This window comes from Balaenoptera borealis, assembly GCF_965194805.1.
Source record: "Balaenoptera borealis genome assembly, chromosome: 2".
NCBI lineage: Eukaryota > Metazoa > Chordata > Mammalia > Artiodactyla > Balaenopteridae > Balaenoptera > Balaenoptera borealis.
Genome location: NC_138867.1, coordinates 121571659 through 121598788, shown reverse-complemented (window position 1 = coordinate 121598788; position 27130 = coordinate 121571659). Strand labels below are relative to the sequence as shown.

Below are 27130 nucleotides of genomic sequence, written 5' to 3'. Positions count from 1 at the left end.
TATTTTTAATGAAGGTCAAAAGAAAATTTGCCACCACAGATCCTCAGTAAAGTAATATTAAAGGATATACTTAGGCTAAGGAAAGTAATCCCATCTTTGAAGGGGGAAAAAAGAACACAGAAAGTGGTAAATATTTAGATACATTTAAACTAACACTGTATAAAATAACAGTAATAGTGTCTTTGGGGAGTTAAAAAATACAACTAAAGTACACAATAGTTACATACATGCAAGAAGGTGGGCTTCCCTGGTGGCGCAGTGGTTAAGAATCCACCTGCCAATGCAGAACATGGGTTCAAGCCCTGGTCCGGGAAGATCCCACATGCTGCGGAGCAGCTAAGCCTGTGTGCCACAACTACTGAGCCTGCGAGCCACAACTAATGAGCCCACGTGCCACAACTACTGAAGCCCATGCACCTAGAGCCCCTGCTCCGCAACAGAGTAGCCCCCACTCGCCACAACTAGAGAAAGCCCGCGCGCAGCAACAAAGAGCCACCACAGCCAAAGATAAATAAATACATTTATTTTTTTTAAAAAAGGCAAGTTTGATAAGTTAAAAATGAGTGTTTAAATTTCAGGATGACAACAAGAAATAGAAAGACTGTACAGAGTATACAAAGTACATACCAAACCATGAGGGGTTGGGGGGAGAACATGGTAAGAAAAACCAATCCAAAAGAATAAAAGAAATGAGAGGTGGTGGGTGGGGAAGCATAAACAAAGGCATGATAAGAGGAAGTAACAAATAGATGGTACAAATAATTCAAATATATCAGCAATTTCATTAAATATAGATGGACTAAATGCTGCAAGGCTCCAAGATAAAAAGATACAGAAAGTGCAAGACTGGATTAAGAAAACAATCCAACTTTGTGCTATTTACAAGAGATATACCTAAATAAAGATGTTGAGTGGCTGATATACTATGCATAGTGTAACCCAGTGGTGGCAAACTTTCTGTAAAAGGCCAGATGGTAAATGTTTTCAGCTTTGCATACAGTCTCTGTCAGTAGTACTCAAACTCTGCCCCTTGTGACGTGACCACAGTCATCAACAATACTTAAGGAGAACAGCCATGGCTGTGTTTCAGTAAAACTTTATTTACAAAAACAGGCTGCAGGTAGTGGGTCATTGCTGACCACGGCTTTACCCAAAAGAAAGCTGAAGCAGCTACATTATTATCAAAATAGACTCTAAGGCCCCCCAAAACAGTTCTATATTTAAAGATACTCATTAGATACAGCATTCTACTCACCAGGAAAATAATTCTGACTATATGGCCCTGAACTACATAAAGCAAAAATCCCAAGGATTATTGGCGGTAATTTGGAATGGATGAAATTCTTTTAAATATAAATACTGAATAGGATTTCTCCCCTAATTATTTTTAGAATGAGGACAACCAGCAGGGAAAAAAATTTATAAGTAAGCAGTCATTATTTTAAAAATTAGCAATAACTAGATTATTTGTAACCCACTTTAAACATGGCAGTGATAAGAGTATCACTCCTGATTAAGTGGCCTTCATTTTCACACTAATACTGACATCTCAGAAGTGTCGACTTTGCTTTATGGAATCAAGACGTTTTCATATGTATTCTTTGGTCTAATCCTAACCAAAATCCTATGAGAGTGATATACCACATTAAAAAAATGAAGGATAAAACCATATGATCATCTCAATAAATGTAGAAAAAGCATTTGACAAAATTCAACATCCATGGGAGGGAGACGCAAGAGGGAAGAGATATGGGGATATATGTAGAGCTGATTCACTTTGTTACACAGCAGAAACTAACACACCATTGTAAAGCAATTATACTCCAATAGAGATGTTATTTAAAAAGAAAAATTCAACATCCATTTATAATAAAAACTCTCAACAAACCCAGTATAGAAATAGGGTATCCGAACATAATAAAGGCCATATATGACAAGCCCACAGCTAATGTCATACTCAGTGGTGAAAAGCTGAAAGCTTTTCCTCTGAAATAAGGAGTGAGAGCCAAGGATGCCCACTCTAGCCACTTCTAGTCAACCTAGTACTGGAAGTTCTAACCAGAGCAGTTAGGCAAGAAAAAGAAATAAATGGCATCCAAAATCAAAAAAGGAAGAAGTAAAACTCTAACTGGGGTCTGCACATCCTGGGTGGTCTAATTATTACTGCCTGTTTAATTGTAATCAATAAAACTATTTGAAAAAAAAATTTTTTAATAGGTAAAACCCTCAACTATTTGCAGATGATCTGATTTTATATATAGAAAACCCTAAAGATGCCATCAAAAAAAACTGTTTGAACTAATAAATTCAGTGAAGTTGCAGGATACAAATTCAATTTACAAAAAATTAAGAAAACAATTCCATTTACAGTTGCATCAAAAAGAACAAAAAACACAGGAATAAATTTAACCACAGAGGTAAAAGACTTGTACGCTGAAAACTAAGACGTTTCAGTGAAAGAAACTGAAGGAAATAAAAAAAATAAATGGACATTGTGTGCTTATGTATTGGAAGAATTAATATTGTTAAAATGTCCATACTGTTCAAAGAAATCAACAGATTCAATGCAATCCCTATCAAAATTCCTATGGCATTTGTCACAGAAACAGAACAAACAATCCTAAAATTTGTATGGAAGCATAAAGACCCAGAATAGCCAAAGCAATCTTGAGAAAGAAGAACAAAGCTGAACACACGCCCTGGTTTCAAACTATATTATAAAGCTGTACAGTATGGTACTGGCATAAAACCATTCACATAGATCAATGGAACATAATTGAGAGCCAAGAAATAAAGCCGTGCATATATTGACAAAGGAGCCAACAGTATACAATGGGGAAACAACAGTCTCTTTAGTAAAGATGTTGGGAAAACTGGACAGCTACATGCAAAAGAATGAAACTGGACCACTGTCTTACACCATACACAAAAATTAACTCAAAATACATCAGACTTGAACATAAGTCCTGAAATCATAGAAGTCCTAGAAGAAAACATAGGCCGTAAGCTCCCTGATGTCCGTCTTGGGGTTGATTTTTCAGATTGGACACCAAAAGCCAAGGCAACAAAAGCAAAATAAACAAATGAGACTATATCAAACTAAAGAGCTTCTACACAGCAAAGGGAACCATCAACAGAATGAAGAGGCAACCTACCAAATGAGAGGAAATATTTGCAAATCATATATCTGATAAGGGGTTAATATCCACAACGTATAAAGAACTCATACAACTCAATAGCAAAAAAACAAATACCCTGGTTTTTAAAATGGGCGAAGGACCTGAACAGACATCTCACAAAGACATACAAACAGTCAACAAGTACATAAGAAGGTGCTTAACATCATTAGTCATCAGGGAAATGCATGCAAATCAAAACCACACCTTACATCTATTAGAATGACTATTATCAAAAAGCCCAAAGAAAACAAGTGTTGGCAAGGGTGTGGAGAAAAAGGGGACCTTTGTGCACTCTTCAGGGAATGTAAATTGGTGCAGCCACTATAGAAAACAGTATGGAGGTTTTTCAGCAAATTAAAAATAGAACTACTGTATGATCCAGCAATTCCACTTTGGGGTATTTAACCATAGGAAACAAAAAAAGATATGGAAAAGAGAAGTGCACCCCCACGTTCACTGCAGAATAATTTATGATAGCCAAGATATGGAAACAGCCTAAGTGTCTGCTGATGGATGACTGCATAAAGAAAATGTGGTATATATATTTGCTGGCATATTACTCAGCCATAAGAAAGAATGAAATCTCATCATTTGCAACAACGTGGATGGACCTTGAGGGCATTATGCTAAGTGAAATAAGTCAGAGAAGACAAATACCATATAATCTTACTTGTATGTGGAATCTAAAAACAAAAGCTCATGGACACAGAGTACAAACTGGTGGATACCAGAGTTGTGTGTGTGTTGGGGGGCTGGTGTTGGGGGATGGGAGAAATGGGTGAAGAGTTTAGAGAGTACAGACTTCTAGCTATAACATAAATAATTCATGGAGATGTACAGCAGGGTGCCTACAGTTAATAATGATACTGTATATTTGAAAATTGCTAAGGGTAAAATCTTCAAAAGTTGATCACAAGAAAAGTTTTGTAACAATTTATGGTGATGGATGTTAACTAGACTTACTGTGGTGATCATTTTGCAATATATACAAATATTAAATCATTGTGTTATACACCTGAAATTGTAATGTTATATATTAATTATATCTAAATTTTTTTAAATAAAAAAAATTTTTTTAATTCACTGAGAAAGAGTAGGAAACGGGCTCAGGGAGGTTATACTCAAGTCCACAGGGCAAGTAAGAATGAAAAAGACTTCCTTCTCCTGAACCCACTGCTTTTCCTCTATTCCAGCATTTTCTAAGATGTCAGCAGCAATGAAGTTTAAGTTCGGGAAACAATGTGTTCCCCTCCCTGGAGAGTGCATAATTATAGCTCTGAGAAGTCCTGAAATCCAGAAATCTGCCTAACTTTGTATTAAACACTTAGTTTTGCTAAATTCTGACCATCAAATCCTTTTTTCCCTAATCATCATTAACACAGAACCAGAGTTCCTAGGAGCACACTTTAAGAAATGTAGCATCCACAAAAGTCATAATCTCTGCAAGACTAAGTGAAACCATGGTTAACACTCTGTTCACAGTCCCTTTTACTGGTATCATTTTTTGAAGAGTAATGTAAAAAAATGATTTTATACCAACTTTATGATCCATGAGGTATTTTCTGTATTTCTGTACATAAGGAAAGGCAGATATTTGCTCCCCAGTAAGGCATATATATAAGCCACATAAAAAAACAAGTTTCTTTTTAGACTGGAATTGTACCAACTCAGTATGTTAACACACTGATTAATAAAATGTATTGCATGCTGATTTTAAGGTCCTAATTGACTGGTGATATCACAGATATTCCAAGATGTAATTGAAAGAATAAACACTGTTTTGTTGAAACCGTCTATGTCTGTACTAGAATTAAACTCAAGGGCAGAATGACAGTCAATGTATTATTCATTTGGTCTTCAAATTAGCTTTGTGAACTGAGGAGGAAGGTGCTTACCAGCTCCATTCATAAATGAGAAACAAAGTGATAAACCCAAAGTTAAGTCCTCCAATGTTCTATTATCCCATATTCTCTCATGGCTGTAGTTTCATAATCCTTCGAAAATGCTTCTGTTTTAATGGAGTGCATTAAGAACAGATAGACTATGTAAATCATGAAATGTGCTACTACTAATAAATGCCCTACTTGCATAAATGAAAAGTTATCACAAGAAAATTCTTTAATTGATTACATCTTAACCTTTTAGTTCCTAAGGAAGGTTTGAAGAGTCAAGAGCTATTTGATGAAATTAGAATGACCTACATCAAAGAGCTAGGAAAAGCCATCGTCAAGAGAGAAGGAAACTCCAGTCAGAACTGGCAGCGGTTTTACCAGCTGACAAAACTCTTGGACTCCATGCATGATGTAAGTGTCAAACAAAAATCCAAATATCAAAAGAATTTTCTGAGACATAAAGTATGTCCTGATTAGTGTATATAATTATATACCAGTAGTTGTTGGGGTTTTTTTTTTTTTCCCATTTATGGATTTTCGTGATGGTTTGATTTCAACCTATAAAGTTCAGTTTGGCACACATTTCTCCTAAGGCCAATTATGAAATACTGTTTCATCTAGTTATGTGCATCTAACATCATGATGCTAGTACAGAATTTAACAGCACTATTTTTTTAAAAGGTAGAATTCCTTATTTTTGTATGAATTTATCCAGTAAGTTCGAATGTGTCCTTCATATACTATGGTACTGCAATTCTTCACAAAATACTTAATTCCATATAATTCTATATACAATTTAAGAAATTCAAAGATCTTTGGTACCTGAGTGCTCATTTTATTTGGGTAAACTTCTTTTTCACCTGGGGAATTCCAGCAGAGATTGGTATATTCTAAGTCAGAAATTTAAAAAAAAAAAAAAAAAAAAAAGAGGCCAACAACAAGCATGAGATATCCCTACTGCTAAGTTTTTAAGACTGATCATTACTATATATTCTCTTGCAGGTGGTTGAAAATCTCCTTAACTATTGCTTCCAAACATTTTTGGATAAGACCATGAGTATTGAATTCCCAGAGATGTTAGCTGAAATCATCACCAATCAGATACCAAAATATTCAAGTGGAAATATCAAAAAACTTCTGTTTCATCAAAAGTGACTGCCTTAATAAGAAGGGTTGCCTTAAAGAAAGTTGAATTTATAGCTTTTATTGTACACACTGTCAATCTGTCCTGTAGCAGTTTTGTTTTTCTTTTTTGTTTTTGTCTGGTTTTGGTTTTTGTTTTGTTTTAAATACGCACTACATGTGGTTTATAGAGGGCCAAGACTTGGCAACAGAAGCAGTTGAGCCATCACTTTTCAGTGATGGGAAAAGTAGAAAGTGATAGTTGGTGGATCCCAGAAATTAGAAACAATAACACAGGGGTAAGCTCCACTTTCAGAGAAGGATGGCACCTAAACCACCAGTGCCCGAAGTCTGCGTGATGAACTTTCTGCTCATACTTTTCACAGTTGGCTGGACAAGATTTTCTAGACTTTTTGTTGGTGTATTTTCCCCTGTATAGTTAGGATAGCATTTTTTGATTTATGCATGGAAACCTGAAAAAAGTTTACAAGTGTATATCAGAAAAGGGAAGTTGTGCCTTTTATAGCTATTACTGTCTGGTTTTAACAATTTCCTTTATATTCAGTGAACTATGCTTGCTCATTTTTTCTTACATAATTTTTGTATTCAAGTTATTGTATAGCTGTTTAAGATGGGCAGCTAGTTCATAGCTTTCCTAAATAAACTCTAAACATTAATCTTCTGTGTGAAAATGGGTTGGTGCTTCTAACCTGATGGCACTTAGCTATCAGAAGACCACAAAAATTGACTCAAATCTCCAGTTTTCTTGTCAAAAAAGCTCATATTTTGTACATATCTGCTTCAGTGGAGAATTATATAGATTGTGCAAATTAACCATCCTAACTGGTGTAGAGCAGCTAGTCCAGTGACCTGCTGGGTAAACCATGGATTACAAAAGACTAATTAAAAAAAATTTTAAAATAAAAAATAAAAAAAATAAAACTACCAAGAGGCCCTGTTTGTACCTAACGCCCTATCACTGCAATGGTTAGATGGCAAGAAAGTTGGTAAACTGTCTTTCAGGACCTTTTGTTGTAGTTTGTATAACTTCTTAAAAGTTATGATTCCAGATAACCAGCTGAAACACAGCTGAGAAGATTTTAATCTGTCCAAGTAATTCCTCCCTCTAAACTTTACACCCCCCCGCCAAAGTCTGTAATATGGCAAAAGTGGCTAGACACCCATTTTCACATTCCCATTTGTCACCAATTGGTCTTTCTTTCCTGGGGGTACAGGAAAGCTCAGCTACTGATTTTTCTGATTTAGGACTATACGTCAGACTTCCGTGTTCGTAAAACTATACATCCCTCACATCCTTATGTGTGCCATGGAGTTCAACAAAAGTCATGTGAATTTCTCCTCCTCACTGTTGAGAATTATCATTTTAAACAAGATAGAAGCTGTAGTAGCCCTTTCTGTGTGCACCTTACCAACTTTCTGTAAACTCAAAACTTGTATTTACTAAGCCACAAGAAATTTGATTTCTATTCAAGGTGGCCAAATTATTTGTGTAATAGAAAACTGAAAATCTAATATTAAAAATATGAAACTTCTAATATATTTTTATATTTAGTTATAGTTTCAGATATATATCATATTGGTATTCACTAATCTGGGAAGGGAAGGGCTACTGCAGCTTTACATGCAATTTATTAAAATGATTGTAAAATAGCTTGTATAGTGTAAAATAAGAATGATTTTTAGATGAGATTGTTTTATCATGACATGTTATATATTTTTTGTAGGGGTCAAAGAAATGTTGACGGATAACCTCTATGATTTATAATGTGTGCGAGCATTCATACAGGCAGCAGTGGGCTCAGAAACCAAACAGGTCTGCTCTATAGGAAGAGGGAAATGGAGGCTGGCCCTGTGTGCTATGAAGGTTCTCGAGGCTCCGTCCCATTGAGGTCAGAGAGGAAGTCACCCTCTGCCTCCCAGAATGGCCACCCTTCTCATTCCAACAGTGAGTCTGTCCGCGCAGGTTTAGTTTACTGAACCTCCCCTTGCGCTAAAGTGTTTAAACAGGGGACAGAAAGGCGGTGCTTACACACCTACAGGCACCATCACGTACAGCCTCTCCAACAGTTTAATAAAAACAGAGGCTTTAGAAGTTTGGCAATAATACGCATAGAGGTACCAGCAATATGTAAATAGTGCAGAATCTCATAGGTTGCCAATAATACACTAATTCCTTTCTTTCCTACAAGAGTTCCTTTCCAAATGAGGACATGTTTATGTTTTCTTTGAATGCTTTTTGAATGTTCTTATTTTTCGGTATTTTAGAGAAATTATTTAATAAAAAATGTAATCATTTGCTTTTTGAATGCTCTCTAAAAGGGGCTATTCCTTTGTAATTGTTTAAATTGATCTCAAAGTATTTTAGAATGGTTTGTAACCCAGCTGGATGTGAAATTTTTGGTGCCTAAGAAATACCGCTTGAATATTATCATCAGCGACAGTGTTACGTTTCAGAAAGAGCTTCTGAAAGATAAATTATTATTCATTTATAGAACGCTGCAGAAAGCACATCACACGGGAATCTGGACTTTAGCCCCAACAACCTTGGCTCCCCAGAAATAGAGCTCAGTGAATAAAAGATATGTGCACTTTGTGGTTAAAAGGAAATGGACTGACACTCATAAAACTATAGGAGGCTGTACATTAAATGGAAGAAGAAGCTGTGACAATTTAGGATATGTGGGAAAGAAGAAATTTACCTGAATTATGTGTGAGTATAATTATGGATTTAAGTGAAGAAAGCTATGGTGCTATTTGAAAGCAGCTTCATCTTCTATGTATGTTGTATCTTGCCATCCCAAACTGTTGACGTTTGTAGTAATTTCAGCGAGAGGTGACGTGCCTAGGTGACTCACAACAAATCCTGAAAAGTATTTTTAATTACTGGTAGAAAAAAGTGACCCTCTCTGTATTTTTAGGCCTTGCTATGGGATACTATACAAGTGCTTTGGGATATGTATACCCAACTGTCTAAAACTATGGGAGGGGACCCTAAAAGAGCACCTTCCTTCTCCTGAAAAAAAAAAAAAAAAAAAAGACACCCCAAAAGGAAAACCAGCATGATTAGTGTTTATGAAGAGCTTAATATTTAGCATAGGATGAGCTCTGGATATGCATATAAAGGAAAGCCAGCCTCACTTCAGAACTGGGGGATGGGAGAAGGAGCAATTCCAATTTCACTTATCTATCTACACAACCTATTATCGTTAAGTCTTATCATTTTAGTTCTCTGTTAAATATCCTAAAACTACATCACCATGAGATAAACAATATTATTATACTTTGATCTGATAGAAGTCAAGAACTGTGGCAGCCCTCAGTGAGATTTTGATCTTGGTGGATCACCCAAAAGACTGTAGCTGTAGATGAAAGTGTTTTTCTGTGCCTGGTTTGAGAATTGGAAGTAAGAGTGTAAGGAGGACATGTTAACCACTTGGAATGGAAGTTTATCGTTTTCAGTCAGCCTGGTCCACCAAGGATTAGTTACCAGGTTTTTGGGGAAGGATTACCTTCTCTCTAGAAGATGCCTGAAAGAAGGATTTTATTTTCTGATGAAAGGCTGTATGAAAATACCCTCCTCGAATAACTTGCTTAACTACACATAGATTCAAGTGTGTCAATATTCTATTTTGTATATTAAACAAATGCTATATAATGGGGACAAATCTATATTATACTGTGTATGGCATTATTAAGAAGCTTTTTCATTATTTTTTATCACAGTAATTTTAAAATGTGTAAAAATTAAAACCAGTGACTCCTGTTTAAAAATAAAAGTTGTAGTTTTTTATTCATGCTGAATAATAATCTGTAGTTTAAAAAAAAAAAGTGTCTTTTTATCTACGCAGTGAAATGTCAGACTGTAAAATCTTGTGTGGAAATGTTTAACTTTTATTTTTCATTTAAAGTTGCTCTTCTGGTATTACCAAACCACACATTTGTACTGAATTGACAGTAAATGTTAGTTAGCCAATTACAGCAATGCCAAATATGGAGAAACATAATAATAAAAAAAAATCTGCTTTTTCATTATATGACTCCAACATGCTTTTGTAGAACTCATGCAGTTCCAATTTTCCTGCTTTTTTCCTCCCTCTTCTACTGAAGGTGGAGTTACCACTTCAGGAAGCTTAAGATGCTAAAGTGGACATTTAAATGTCAATGTGGCAACGGTTACACGCTAATATGGGAGAAATTCAAAATGAGCTTAACCCTGGCTTCAAAGACCCAAAGACTGTCCCATCTATGCCTCAAATGGTCATGTACCAACTACTGCAAAGGCTATTAAGGGAAGGAAGAACTCACTCCTAAGCCTTCTCCAACTGTAACAGTCTTTCTTTATCATGAAAGTTGATATTTTATGTAAATAAATGTATTATCTAGTCAAAATTCTTATCTTAAATTAAAATCAGCTCTTTCTCCAGAAAAGGACATAAACATTTAGTAAATATAGCAGTGTTGCACATTATAGACAATAAAAGCAGAAGGGGTAAAATGGTAAGCCAGTTATTCTATACAATCTATATAGTATTTCCAAAAGCATATTGTGTTCAGGTCATATCCATGAACTGGATGATCTAACAAACTTTCCTATCAACACTCTTCTCTCCACAAGTGACCTCCATCCCTAAGGAAAAGGTATTATGATTTTAAAACCAAGTTTGCCTTATCCATCATATGTGCACCAAGTATTTGCTATGTACCCACTATATAATAAATACTGAAGCTAGAATATGAACAAGAAAAATACTATTGCTACCCTCAGTCAGTCACTTGCGAAAGTGTATACAACAAACCTCCTTTCCCAGTGTCTTAAGGTACAATGCAGAAATGCCAGATGATATGGCACCAGTACACGTTATTGCTTTACCATTCACTTCAAGTATTAGCCTTACATTTGTAGAACACTTTCACATACATTATACCAGTTAATCCTCGCCTACCCAATAAATGAATGAAATAAAAACAAATTCTGAGGAAGATATTAACTCTCTTTTATAAAGGGAAAAGCTCAGAGTTTAAACTGATTCATACCTGCTAACTAACTCCCATTTTATTGAAGTTTGAATGAAAAATCTTTGTAATGAGGCCACATTTATCACATGTCAGAGAACATGCCTCTAGTCTACAAGCTCCCAGGGAACTGGTGTTTTCTGTTGTTAAACTAAGCTAGTGTTTCACATTTACTGAGCACTTACTTTGTGCCAGGCATCATGTTTCAATATATTATCTCATTTAAACTTAACAACCCTATAAAGTGCTACTATAAAGTAGTACTATTAATCTCATTGTATTTTTATGAGGAGACTGTGGCTTAAACAACTAACTTGCCTAGGTCACAAAGCTTGGAAGTGGTGAAGTATGACTTTTTTTTTTTTTTTAAACACTGGGCATCTGGCTCAAAAGTCCATGCTCTTAAGCACTACTGAGAAATTATTAATACGAAGCTCCTAACTAGATTAAATGAACCCATATTGACCATTCTATATCAGCCTTTTGACATGATCTCATTTAATCTAATCATTTTTACTACCATATCAATTTTGACTTAGACATTTAATAATGATAATTCCTTCTCTTAAAAACATGTGTCCTGAAAAAAAAACAAAAACAAAAAAACATGTGTCCTGGGCTTCCCTGGTGGCACAGTGGTTAAGAATCCGCCTGCCAATGCACGGGACACAGGTTTGAGCCCTGGTCTGGAAAGATCCCACATGCCGCGGGGCAACTAAGCCTGTGCGCCACAACTACTGAGCCTGCGCTCTAGAGCCCATGTGCCACAACTACTGAAGCCTGTGCGCCTAGATCCCGTGCTCCGCAACAAAGAGAAGCCACCACAGTGAGAAGCCCGTGTACCGCAAAAAAGAAGAGCGCCCGCTCACCGCAACTAGAGAAAGCCCGCATACAGCAACGAAGACCCAACGCAGCCATAAATAAATAAATAAATAAATAAATTTATTTTTAAAAAAACGTGTCCTATCCCTTGGGGATGTTGATGGTAAAAACAGCTGCCCAGAGATGACAATACCCTTTGGTTTGTCAAATATACAAGGAAGCTGTCTCACTAACACCTAAAGGAAAATCAACAAACTTATTTCTTCAAGCTATATAAGGCACATAGGCTACACTCAAAATGAGGAAGACAGTTGTTTATAAATGAAAATTGATGCAAAATTTATTCTTAGTTTGGCAAGTAGGAGCCTGATTTTGGGTGTTGAAAATACAGAGGCATTTACACTAGTTGAATATTTTTTTAGACCTTCAGCTAATCTCTATTAACTGGCAGTAAGTGGCTCTTAAGAGCATTAGGAACTATAGCAGTCTCCTTCTTTTTTATCAAGCTTCTGTTTCCCAGTTAAAATGAAACAATACTTTGCTAGGGAAACATTTTTTACTTTATTCGGTTACAGACATGCTAATCTCAGAACAAAACAGTTCATACAGACCAGGGGTCCCCAACCCCCAGGCCGTGGACTGATAGTCTGCGTTAGGAACCAGACAGCAGGAGGTGAGCGACAGCGAGCGAGCAAGCGAAGCTGCTTCTGCTGCTCCCCATTGCTCCCCATCACTCTCACTACCTCCTGAAACTTCCCCCCACACAGGTCCGTGGAAAAATTGTCTTCCACAAAACCGGTCCCTGGTGCCAAAAAGATTGGGGACCGCTGATACAGACAACATCAGAAACCCAAAAAACTTTCCTAACTCTATCCAACCCACTTGAATAAAAGACAGTTTATACTGTTCACCTTCTATACCCTCACCATAAATAGTCAATAATATGTGTACACAATGTAAATAAGCCATAGCTTTTCTATTAATGTGGCATTGTCTTGGAAAGTACTGTCTTTGAGTATACACGGGATTATGCTGGAAATAAGAATCTAGGTCATCCAAAACCATTAGGGTTGTTTGCTAGCATTGCAAGGAATGGAGATAAAAATAAAACTCTTTCCAAGTGGCACTAGTAGGGGATAGTGTGCATAAAAACCAAACAAAGACTCACAGAGCATGAAACTATATCATAAATACCTCTTGACCAGTTTCCCTACCAACTATGTGGCAGGCGTGCTAGAGGAGCCAATGAAAAGACCACTAAACCAATACTAAAACTTCAGCGTGATGTTCCTGCCCTCAAGGAATCAAAGATGAGACACGTGGCTCATCAATTCCATTGCTCTGTGTCTATTTGAAAGGAAAAAAACATGGGCACATGATGACTTGCATGCAGATATTCATAGCACCATTATTCATAATAGCCAAGAGGGGGAAAGAACTCAAATGTCCATCAACATAAACACAACATTAATGAATGAACACATACACAAAATGTAGCAGAGCCATACAATAAAATACTACACAGCAATAACAAAAAAAAGAATGATGCATGCTATAATATGGATGAACCTCAAAAACATGCTAAGTAAAGGAAGTCATACAAAAAAGACCACATATTGCTTGATTTCACTTATATGAGATGTCCAGAGAAGGCAAAGCTATAGAGTCAGAAAGCAGATCAATGGCTTCCTATGGCTGGGGATGGCATCAGGGCCTAAGTGAAAATAGGTAGGAGGGAACTTTATGGGAAGATGAAAATGTTCTAAAATTGCATTATAATGATGATTTTGCAACTCAGTAAATTTAATAAAAATCATTAACATGTACATGTAAAGTGAGTAAATTTTATGGTATGTAAGTTATATATAGATATATAGATAGATACATATATATAAAATATCTAAGAGTGGACAAGCAAAGTATAATTGCCGTTCACTGTATATGAGGCTGGTACAAAGTACTTTGAATACATAGTGCAGCTGTTTTTCAGGAAAGCCTATGAAAAGGTGTTTTCACTGTGCTGGGTGCTAAAGGAAGAGTTGAAGTTCAGCACAGACAAGGACTTACTCATTTAATATTAATAGATTTCTCTTTCAACCTTTTATATGTTGTACTCACCCTGAGATAGCAACCATGCACAAACAGACTGCCAACGTGACAGATAAAAAAAAACTTATAGCATACACAAGACTGCTCATTTTAAATACAAAAGAATGTGTGGCACAAATACTGTTAATAATTTAAGACCTTAGTAGTTACAACTTCATAATGAGACAAATGTGGGTTCAAGCCTTACTTTTGTCCTTCACTAAGTCTGTGATCCTGGGAAAATTCTACAGCCACTTTAAGCCTACTTCCACATCTGAAAAATGGAACTAATACCAACATCTTAAAGGAATGAGAATTAAATGAGATACGACATATTTAAGCTGCTTTAGCTCAGTTCCTACCATACAGCAAGTGCTCAAAACATGTTAGATTTCAAGGAAATATAAGAGAAAAATATAAGACATCTAAGGAAATCTAAAAGAAGAGGGGAATTTTGTTTTTAATGCTCTCCCAAAAAACATGCATAAAGGGTCAAGGTGAATCAGATGAAGAGTGATGTGAACACCAGAACTGCATACAAATTTCCAACCTCACATATCCTAATTAATAAAAGTCACACTGTTCTGTTACTGGCCTGCATTTTCATTATCCTGTACATTCCCAACTACCACACCTTGGCAGGGGTCATCCAGAGGCACTCAATATTCCTTCAGAAAGGGTCTTCCATTTCCAACCCATATCTCAAAGCATGAGAAGAGCAGTGCCAAGGCAATAAGATCAAAGGAGAAGTGGGAAGTTATAGATTTGATCTAAGTCTTCTGTGCAGAATTTTTCTTGGTCAATGAGAAGTCTGGCAAAGAAAGGGAACCAGCCTGTTTACCCCACATGGAGAGTTTCCCAAAGCTGTCACTGTAACTGATGCATATAAATGTGAACTAAATTTCATTAACTGTTATTAATGAGAGGGAGAACAATCTGAGCTAAAAATCAAAATTGTAAATTTTACATAGCCAAGGGAATAGAAAACATATTCACACAAAAACTTCTACACAAATATTCACAGCACCATTATTCATAATGCCCAAAAAGTGGAAACAATCTAAATGTCCATCAACTGATAAATGGATAAATAACACGGTATATTCATACAATGAAATATTACTTAGCAATGAAAGGAAATGAAATACTGATACATACATTTTTTGGATGAACTTTGCAAATACTATGCTAAGTAAAAGAAGCCAGTCACAAAAGATCACATATTTTATAAACCCATTTAAATTAAATGTCCAGAATAAACAAATCTGGATATTTAATATAAATGGATTATGGACAGAAAGTAGATTTGAGATTCCCAGGGACTGGGGGAGGAGGAGGGGATATTAAAGAGTGACTGCTTAATGGGTACCAACCTTCTTTGTAAGGTAACGAAAATGTTCTAAAAGAAACTTGTATTGATGATTGCACAACTCTGAGTATACAAAAAACCTTTGAATTGAACATTTTAACTGGGTATGTTTTTTGGTATCTGAATTATAGCTCAAAAAAGATGTTTAAAAAAAAGGAAAGAGGGACTTCCCTGGTGGCACAGTGGTTAAGAACCCGCCTGCCAATGCAGGGGACACGGGTTCGAGCCCTGGTCCAGGAAGATCCCACATGCTCCAGAGCAACTAAGCCCGTGCACCACAACTACTGAGCCCGTGCGCCTAGAGCCCGTGCTCCGGAACAAGAGAAGCCACCGCAATGAGAAGCCCATGCACCACAACAGAGTAGTCCCCACTCAGCCCCTGCTCGCTGCAGCTAGAGAAAGCCTACACACAGCAACGAAGACCCAACACAGCCAAAAATAAATAAATAAATTTATAAAAAAAAAAAAAAGGAAAGAAATAGATAACCTAGTTAGCCCTATAGCTATTAAATTGACTTTGTAGTTAAAAACCTTTCCATAAAGAAAACTCTAGGCCCACATGGTTTCACTGGTGACTTCTACCAAACACTTAAGGAAGAAATAATACCAATTCTACAGAAACTCTTCCAAAAACAAAGCTGCACAGGAGGGAATACTTCTCAATCCATTCTAATCCATTATGCTGATACCAAAATTGGACAAAAATTACAAGAAAAGAAAACTACAGACTAATATCCCCTGTGAACATAAATGGAAAAATTCTACACAAAACTTTACCAAATAGTATTTAACAGTCAATTACAAGGATGACACATCATGATCAAAGGGTTACACCAGGAATACACGATTGGATTCACATTTCAAAATCAACCAATGCAATTCACAACAGTGAAAAACTGAAAATGAAAAATCCACATGATTATCCAAATAGATACAGACAAAGCATTTGACAAAACCCAACATACACTCCTAATTTAAAACAAACTCTTAGCAAACTAGGAATAGAAGGAAACTTCCTCAACTTTATAAAGGGTTTTTATAAAACACCTTCTGCTAGTATCATACTTAATGGGAAAACACTGAACATTTTCCTCCCAATTTCAGTTAAAAAAAAATAAATAACAGGGATGTATATACTCTTACAACTTCCATTTACCACTGTACTGGAGGCTTTAGCCAATACAATTAGGCAAAAAAGAAACAAGATGCAATGAGATTAGCGGGAACAAGTAAAACTATCTTTACTCAGAGACAACATGATCATCTATCTAGGGAATCTACAAAAAAGCTACTAGACTTCAAAAAGTTAAACACAGAATTACCACATGACCCTGTAATTCCACTCCTAGGTATAAACTCAAAAGAATGGAAAACAGGTACTCAAGCAAATACATTTACACATGTTCATAATAGCAGCACTATCCACCAGAGCCAAAAGAGGGAAATAGCACACATGACCATCAATGGGTGAATGGTTAAATAAATTGTAGTATGTATAAACAATGGAATAGTATTCGGCCATAAAAAGAAATGAAGCACAAATTCATGCTACCATGTGGATGAACCTCCAAAACATTACTTTAAGTGAAAAAAGCCAGACACAAAGGGTGATATATTGTATAATTTCATTCACATGAAATATCTAGGATAGACAAATCTATTGGTATAGAAAGAAGGCTGTTGGTTGGCAGGCTCTGGGGGAAGAGAATAATAGGAAGAAATTATTTTATGAGTAAGGGTTTTACATTGGGGTTATTAAAATATTTTGGAACTAGACAGAGATGGTGGTTTCACAACACTGAGAATATACTAAATGCCACTGAATTAAATGGTTAATTTTATGTTTTATTAATTTCACCTCAATAAATTACTAGTTTTAAAAAAGCTACTAGAACTAATAAGTGAGTTTAGCAAGGTTGCAGGATACAACAGGGGTCAGCAAACTATGTCATATAGCCAAACTCAGCCCACTGTCTATTTTTGTAAAAAAAAAAAAAAAAGTTTCTGAAACAGAGACATGCATTTTATGGATTGTCTATGTTGCTTTCGTATAGCAAAGGCAGAGCTGAGTAACTGTGAGACATACGGCCTGCAAAGCCTACAATATTTACTATCCGGCCCTTTACAAAAAAAGTCTGCTGACACCTGGGATACCAGATCAACATATAAAAATTAACTGTATTTCTATGCACTAGCAACAAACAACTAGAAATTGATTTTTTAAAATACTGTTTACAATAGCTTCAAAAACTGTGAAAACCTTCGAGACAAACCTGACAAAAATATGTGACAAACCTATATACTGAAAGCTATAAAATACCACTGAGAAAAGTCAGATTTATATACATGGAGTAATATATCTGTTCATGTGATTAAGGACAGTATCATTAAGATGTCATTTCTCAAACTGATCCATAGTTTCAGTGTAATCCAATTATAATTTGAATTTCAGTAGAAATTTACAAGCACTTTCTAAAATTCATATGGAAATGAAAGGACCTAGAATAATCAAAATATCTGTGAAATAAAACAGCAAAGTTGGAGAGCTAACTACCTGATTTCAAAAATTATTATAAAACTATAGTAATCAAAACATCATGGTATAGGCATACAAACAGACAAACAGATCAATGGAACAGACTACAGAGTCCAGATATAAACTCACATTTATATAGACACTGATTTTTTTTTTTTTTAACAAAGGTGCAAAGGCAATGCAATAGAGAAAGAGGCTTTTCAACAAATGTGCTGGAATAATTGGCCACGCGTGTTTTAAAAATAACTTGGATCCATACCTTGTACCATATGCAAAAATTAACTCAAAATGGAACACAGTCATAAATGAATAATCTAAAACTGTAAAATTTGTGGAATAAATGTAGGAGAAAACCTATGCGACCTTGGGTTCATCAAAGATTTCTTAGATGTGCACCAGAAGCACACTCTTTTAAAAAACTAATTGATAAACTGGATTTCATCAAACTTTAAAATGTCTGCTCTTTAAAACACACTTTTAAGAAGATGAAAAGACAAAGCACAAATTGAGAGAAAAATCTTTGCAAAGCATAAATCTGATAAAGAACTGTTACTCAGAATATATAAAGAACACTCAGAGCACAACAATAAAAAACAAAAGTGGGGGGCAAAATATCTCAATAGTTGCTTCACCAAAGAAGAAATACGAACAGAAAATAAACACATAAAAAAATGATCATCATTAGTCATTAGGAATATACAAAACCACAGTAAGATAACACTACACACCTATGAGAATGCTAAATAAAAATGAATGAATAATTAACACGTGCATTAACATGGATGAATCTCAAAACCATTGCACTAAGTGAAAAAAGTCACAAACAAAAGTATTCGTACTGCATGGTTCCATTTATATGTCATTCTGTAACTGCAAATCCATAGGAAGAGAAATCAGATCATGGTGGCCAGGGGATGGGGATAAGAGGAGGGAAATGACCACAAAGGTAAAGGAGGGAACTTTATGGAGTAGTACCTTGATTGTGGTGGTGGTTACATATTTACATGACCATACATGTCTATCAAAACTCTGAACTGGGGCTTCCCTGGTGGTGCGGTGGTTGAGAATCTGCCTGCCAATGCAGGGGACACGGGTTTGAGCCCTGGTCTGGGAGGATCCCACATGCCACAGAGCAACTAGGCCCGTGAGACACAACTACTAAGCCTGCGCGCCTGGAGCCTGTGCTCCGCAACAAGAGAGGCCGCGATAGTGAGAGGTCCGTGCACCACGATGAAGAGTGGCCCCCGCTTGCCGCAACTAGACAAAGCCCTTGCACAGAAACGAAGGCCCAACACAGCCAAAATTAAATAAATTAATTAATAAAATCTAAATTTAAAAAAACCTCTGAACTGTACACTAAATAGGGTGAACGTTACTGTATGTAAACTATGCCTCAATAAATTTGAAGTTCAAAAAGCAAAACCCTTAATATAACTGCTCTTAAAAAAATAAGACATAGACTTAAATGTCCTTATTTCTTAAAGAATATTAGGCACTGAAAAAGAGTTCAAATAAAGGTTCTCAGATTAGAAATTGTGGGGGATGGAAGAAGGTATTCCACAAAAATGGAAATCAAAAGAAAGCTGGAGTAGCAATACTCATAACAGACAAAAGAGACATTAAAATAAAGACTGTTATAAGAGACAAAGGACACTACATAATGATCAAGGGATCATTCCAAGAAGATATAACAATTGTAAATATATATGCACCCAACAGAGGAGCACCTCAATATATAAAGCAAATACTAACAACCATAAAGGAAGAAATCGACAGTAACACAATAATAGTGGGGAACTTTAACACCCCACTTTCATCAATGGACAGATAAACCAGGACTTAATTGATACTTATAGAGCATTCCATCCAAAAGCAGCAGAATACATATTCTTCTCAAGTGCACACAGAACATTCTCCAGGATTGACCCCATGCTGGGCAACAAGGCAAGCCTTGGTAAATTTAAGAAAATGGAAATCGTACCAAGCATCTTTTCTGATCACAACTCTATGAGATTAGAAATAAACTACAAGAAAAAAACTATAAAAAACACAAACACGTGGAGACTAAACAATATGTTACTAAACAGCCAATGGATCACAGAAGAAAGCAAAGAGGAAATCAAAAAATACCTAGAGACAAATGAAAATTAAAGCACAATGATCTAAAACCTATGGGATGCATCAAAAGCAGTTCTAAAAGGGAACTTTATAGCAATACAATCTTACCTCAGAAAACAAGAAAAATCTCAAATAAATAACCTAACCTTACATCTAAAGCAGCTAGAGAAAGAAGAACAAACAAAACCTGAAGTTAGTAGAAGGAAAGAAATCGTAAACATCAGAGCAGAAATAAATGAACTAGAAACAAAGAAAACAATAGCAAAGATCAATGAAACTAAAAGCTGGTTCCTTGAAAAGATAAACAGAATTGATAAACCTTTAGCCAGACTCAACAAGAAAAAAAGGGAGAGGACTCAAATCAATCAAATTAGAAATGAAAAAGGAGAAGTTACAACTGACATCGCAGAAATACAAAGCATCATAACCAACTACTACAAGCAACTGTATGCCAATAAAATGGACAACCTGAAAGAAATGGACAAATTCTTAGAAAGTTACAGACTCCCAAGACTGAATCAGGAAAAAATAGAAAATATGAACAGACTAATTACAAGCAGTGAAATTGAAACTGTGATTTTAAAACTCCCAACAAACAAAAGTCCAGAACCTGATGGCTTCACAGGTGAATTCTATCAAACATTTAGAAAAGAGCTACACCTATCCTTCCGAAACTGTTCCAAAAAATCACAGAGGAAGGGCTTCCCTGGTGGCGCAGTGGTTGAGAATCTGCCTGCCAATGCAGGGGACATGGGTTCGAGCCCTGGTCTGGGAAGATCCCACATGCCGCGGAGCGGCTGGGCCCATGAGCCACAATTACTGAGCCTGCGCCGTCTGGAGCCTGTGCTCCACAACAAGAGAGGCCGCGATAGTGAGAGGCCCGCGCACCGCGATGAAGAGTGGCCCCCACTTGCCACAACTAGAGAAAGCCCTCGCACAGAAATGAAGACCCAACACAGCCATAAATAAATAAATAAAAACAAATACTTTAAAAAAAAAAAAAATCACAGAGGAAGGAAAACTCCCAAACTCATTCTATGAGGCCACCATCACCCTGATACCAAAACCAGACAAAGATACCACAAAAAAAATTATAAGTCAATATCACTGATGAACATAGATGCAAAAATCCTCAACAAAATACTAGCAATCTGAATCCAACAATACATTAAAAGGATCATACACCACAATCAAGTAGCATTTATCCCAGGGATGCAAGGATGTTTCAATATCCAGAAATCAAGCAGTGTGATACACATCAACAAATTGAAGAATAAAAACCATATGATCATCTCAATAGATGCAGAAAAAGCTTTTGACAAAATTCAACACCCATTTATGATAAAAACTCTCCAGAAAGTGGGCATAGAGGGAACATACCTCAACATAATAAAGCCCATGTACAACAAACCTACAGCTAACATCATACTCAAAGGTGAAAAGCTAAAAGCATTTCCTCTAAGATCAGGAACAAGACAAGGATGTCCACCCTCGCCACTTTTATTCAACATAGTTTTTGGAAGTCCTAGCTTCCAAATCAGAGAAGAAAAAGAAATAAAAGAAAACAAATTGGAAAAGAAGAAGTAAAACTGGCAGTGTTTGCAGATGACATGATACTATACATAGAAAATCCTAAACATGCCACCAGAAAACTACTAGAACTAATCAATGAATTTGGTAAGGTTGCAGAAATAAGAACACACAGAAATCTCTTGCATTCCCTATACACTAACAACGAAAGATCAGGAAGAGAAATTAAGGAAACAATCCAATTCATCACTGCAGCAAAAAGAATAAAATACCTAGGAATAAACTTACCTAAGCAGGTAAAAGATCTGTACTCAGAAAACTATAAGACACTAGTGAAAGAAATCAAGAAGACACAAACAGATAGAAAGATATACTGTGTTCGTGGATTGGAAGAATCAATATTGTCAAAATGATTATACTACCCAAGGCATTCTACAAATTCAAATGCAATCCCTATCAAATTACCAATGACATTTTTCACAGAAAAATGAATTTTACAAAATCTTAAAATTTGTATGGAGACACAAAAGACCCCCAATAGCAAAAGCAATCTTGAGAAAGAAAAATGGAGCTGGAGGAATCAGGCTCCCTGACTTCAGACTATACTACAAAGCCATAGTCATCAAAACAGTATAGTACTGGCACAAAAATAAATATAGATCAATGGAACAGGATAGAAAGCCCAGAAATAAACCCACACACCTATGGTCAATTAATCTACGACAAAGGTGGTAACACTACACAATGGTGGAAAGACAGTCTCTTCAACAAACAATGCTGGGGATACTGGACAGCTACATGAAGAAAAATGAAATTAGATGATTCCTTAACACCATACACACACAAAAAAACTCAAAATGGATTAAAGACCTTAATGTGAGACCGGACACTATAAAACTCTCAGAGGAAAACATAGGAAGAACACTCTCTGACATAAATCACAGCAAGATCTTTTTTGACCCACCTCCTAGAGTAATGGAAATAAAAACAAAAATAAACAAATGGGACCTAATGAAACTTAAAAGCTTTTGCACAGCAAAGGAAACCATAAACAAGATGAAAAGACAACCTTCAGAATGGGAGAAAATATTTGCAAATGAATAAATGGTCAAAGATTAATCTCCAAAATATACAAACAGCTCATGCAGCTCAATATGAAAAAAACAAACAACCCAATCCAGAAATGGGCAGAAGACCTAAATAGACATTTCTCCAAAGAAGACATACAGATGGCCAACAAACACATGAAAAGATGCTCAACATCACTAATTATTAAAGAAATGCAAATCAGAACTACAATGAGGTATGACCTCACACTGGTTAGAATGGTCATCATTAGACAATCTACAAACAATAAATGCTGCAGAGGGTGTGGAGAGAAGGGAACCCTCTTGCATTGTTGGTAGGGATGTTAATTGATACAGCCACTATGGAGAACAGTATGGAGGTTCCTTAAAAAACTAAAAATAGAACTACCATACCACCCAGCAATCCCACTACTGGGCATATACCCAGAGAAAACCATAATTCAAAAAGACACATGCACCCCAATGTTCACTGCAGCACTATTTACAATAGCTGGGTCACGGGAGCAACCTAAATGTCCATCAACAGACGAATGGATAAAGAAGATGTGGTACATATATACAATGGAATATTACTCAGCCATAAAAAGGAACGAAATTGGGTCATTTGCAGAGACATGGATAGACCTAGAGACTGTCATACAGAGTGAAGTAAGTCAGAAAGAGAAAAACAAACATATTAATGCATATTTGTGGAATCTAAAAAAATGGTAGAGATGAACTGGTTTTCAAGACAGAAATAGAGACACAGATGTAGAGAACAAACGTATGGACACCAAGTGGGTAAAGGGATGGTGGGATGAAATGGGAGATTGGGATTAATATATATACACTGATATGTATAAACTAGATAACTAATGAGAATCTGCTCTATAGCACAGGAAACTCCACTTTGCTGTGCAGTAGAAACTAACACAACATTGTAAAACAACTATACCCCAGTTTAAAAAAAAATGGGCTGAAGACTTAAATAGGCATTTCTCCAAAGAAGATACACAAATGGCCCACATGAATATGAAAAGATGGCTCAGCTTCACTAATCATTAGGGAAATACAAATTAAGACCACAAAGCTTCTACCTGTTAGGACGGCTATTACCAAAAAGTCAAAATACAACAAGTGTTGGTGAGGATGTGGGTAAACAGGAACCCTTGTATACTGTTGGTAGAATACAAAATGGTGGAGTTGCTATGGAAAACAGCATGGAGCTTCCTCAAAAAATTAAAAATTTAAGTACCATATGATCCAGCAATCTCACTTCTGGGTATATATCCAAAAGAATGGAAATCGGGATCTTGAAGAGATATCTGCACCCCCAAGTTCACAGCAGCTGCTATTCACAACAGCCAAGACGTGGAAACAGTGTAAATGTCCATCAGGGGATGAAGAGGTAAAGAAAATGTGGTATACAGATACAATGGAATGTTATTTAGGCATTAAAAAGAAGAAAATTCTGCAATATGCAACAACATAGATGAACCCAGAAGACATTATGCTAAGGGAAATAAGCCAGTCATAGAATAATGTATAATGTATGATACCACTTACATGAGACATCTAAAATAGTCAAACTCATAGAATCACAGAGTGGAATGTTGGTTGCCAGGGGCTGGGGGGAGGGGGTTAAAGTCAGGAAGTTGCTAATCAATAGGCATAAAATTTCAGTTATGCAAGATGAAGATCTGTTGAACAACACCGTGCCTAGTTAACCACATTGTATTGTACACTTAAAAATCTGTTACGAGGGTAGGAAAAATTTACTATTTTTCTGGCTCACAGAGCCCTCCTTGAAGAAAGAGCTTAATGTACAATGTCAGTAAATAATTTGGAAATACCTTCAAAGTCAACGGCGAGGGTGACTTATAAAGCAAAGAAGAAAGTTTTGTTACTGCATGTGTTTAGTAATGCCTTTGAAAATCTGTGTTTAGCAGTTGTTTCAATAACATTATTTAACAGTCTGGAGCATTAAAAACAGACTGGGGCAGGGGAATGCAGTCAAAAGACTAAAAATAATTTTTAATTTTTGTCTAAATTATGAGCTTTCTCAAGTATAGCTGGTACTTTCAATAAAGTCCACATGAGAGCTGGCAAATCTGAAGCTATAATTAAGAATTTTCAAAGATTAATCTGTACATGAAAGCAAATAACACAATAGTAGAATTATTCAAATTGCAGCCTTCAGGAGGTCAAAAATAAAACAAAGATTTAGATAAAAATGCTGATTTTGTAGTGAATAGACCTCTAATCCTAAAAATGTGAAAATATACTTTCTACCATTGAAATACAGTGTGTCAGCATCCTCTAGGATTGTTACAATTAAAAAGACAGACAATAAAGAGTGTTGGCAAGGATGTGGAGAAACTGGTATCCCTATACATTGCTGTTGGGAATGTAAAATGGTGCACCCACTGTGTAAAACAGTTTGGCACTTCCTCACATAGTTAAGCCTAGAATTACCGTATGTCCCCGATATTCCACTCCTAGGTATATATTCAAGAGAACTGAAAAAATATTCTTACACAAAAACTTGTACACGAATGTTCACAGCAGCATTATTCACAATAGCCAAAATGTGTAAACACCCAAACGTCCATCAACAGACGAGTGGATAAATAAAATGTAGTATATGCATACAATGTAGCATTATTCAGCCACAAAAAAAGAACGAAGTACTGTTACATGCTACAACATGGACAAACCTTAAATACATGTTAAGTAAAAGAAACCAGTCACATAAGATCACATATTGTATGATTCCATTTATAAGAGATATCCAGAGTAGGCAAATGCATAGAGATAGAGAGTAGATTAGCGGTTGCCAGAGCAAGGGAAGCGGGGAGAGAGGAAATAACTGCTAATGGGCAGAAAGTTTCTTTTTCAGGTGATAACAATGTTCTGGAATTAGTGCTAATGATTGCAGAACTTTGTGAATATACTAAAAATCACTGAATTGTACACTTTGAAAGATACAGTGCCTCAGAGCAGGGCGATACATCTGATTAAACAAGGCATAATCTCTGTGACCTGGGGGCCATGAACAGTTTAGCTGTTTCCCAATTTGTATATCACAAATTACATACCTTCTTGTGGCCAAGAATCAAAGACAGACACTGTCAAATCATAAACATGAACCAGAAAGCTGATATGACACCACCCCTCATGTACAAAGCTGCCAGAGATTCAGCTGAAAGACTGGATTTGCTGAAACCTCTTTTATGGTTGATGTGTTCCAAGAATTCATCAATAAATACACATTTAAGTCCAGAGCTGAGAAAATATTTTTCCCAAGCACTCCTTGCTCTAGCCAGATCCATCTTTTGGTCTTCAGAACCACAGGAAGAAAGTCTCAGCATTATTTTTACCTTGAATACGAGTGTTTCCAGAATATACTAAATTCCTGACTGAGTAAAGTGTTTTATAAGAAACTGTGTTCTGTGTCTACAACATGGGAATAAGGCACTGTAATAAATATGATCCTAAAAGGACTCATTTCCCCTACCAGTTATGGGTAGAGGGGAAGAAATTTGTCCCAAGTATAGTAATTAATATCACCAATGATATTCAATAATCTGGAAAAGAGCTGTTGACTACAGCAGAGGTTGACCTTCAATTATAATGAGGGTCAATAAAGGGCCAATTAACCAGAACATTAAAATTCACTGATAACAGCTTTTAGCACTCCACTTTTAAAGAAAAAGGATTATGCCTTTAGTGTTAACACTCCAAATCCAAAATTGTAGGATGTTAGCAGGGGCTCTTATAGTCAACACAGACACTCAAACCAAGCTTGTAGTACCACAGATTACATGTGCTTCAGAGCAAAGGCCTACGTTTGTGTTGATCACCTACCCCCAGGGCTTAGCACAGTGATTAGCATTTTATTAGTAATATATTCTTAAAATGTTTGATGAAATCCAATCTAAAATAATGACCTTAAGCCACTGTAAAATGGGAATTCAAAAAAATATAACATATCCCTCATATATCTAGGAAGAGAACTTTTAGAGGGATTTTTTCAAGTTCCCTTTTAAAGCACATACTGACTATATAGTCACTCTCCCAAGAACAAATTAAATAAGTACAAAGAAATACTGTACAATAGAAGTCTACCATCATTTTTGCATCTGGGGCAAAGGATGAGCTCGGATAAGTTAAATACTTTATTAGCCGGGCTGCCCACAGGAAGGGACTGATTATTCTCTTTTGACCCCATGATAAAGGGTTAAAATGAAGTCATTTGTTCTCAGGTTCTAGGGACAAGCTGGCCACACGTGTTTACAATGGACCTCCCGTACAAACACAAAAAGAGAGAGAGCAGAGGACAAATCCTAGGTGTCTCGTTAACAGATTATACC

At 36.1% G+C, this 27130-nt stretch overlaps 1 protein-coding gene and 1 long non-coding RNA gene across 10 annotated transcripts in view; both read left to right on the top strand.

The window, feature by feature from the left end:
• Nucleotides 1-10243, top strand: part of NR3C1 (nuclear receptor subfamily 3 group C member 1) — a 131928-nt gene extending 121685 nt beyond the window's left edge. For all 9 annotated transcript variants that reach the window (XM_082382694.1, XM_082382689.1, XM_082382687.1 and 6 more), the window contains exons 8-9: nucleotides 5325-5482; nucleotides 6074-10243. In XM_082382694.1, the coding sequence (XP_082238820.1) occupies nucleotides 5325-5482; nucleotides 6074-6226 (311 nt within the window). In that variant the 3' untranslated portion in view covers nucleotides 6227-10243. The remainder of the gene's footprint in view (nucleotides 1-5324; nucleotides 5483-6073) is intronic.
• The window catches only part of LOC309624593, a 1127080-nt gene that overhangs the window by 925355 nt on the left and 174595 nt on the right, over nucleotides 1-27130 (top strand). The gene's annotated exons all lie outside the window — the stretch shown is intronic.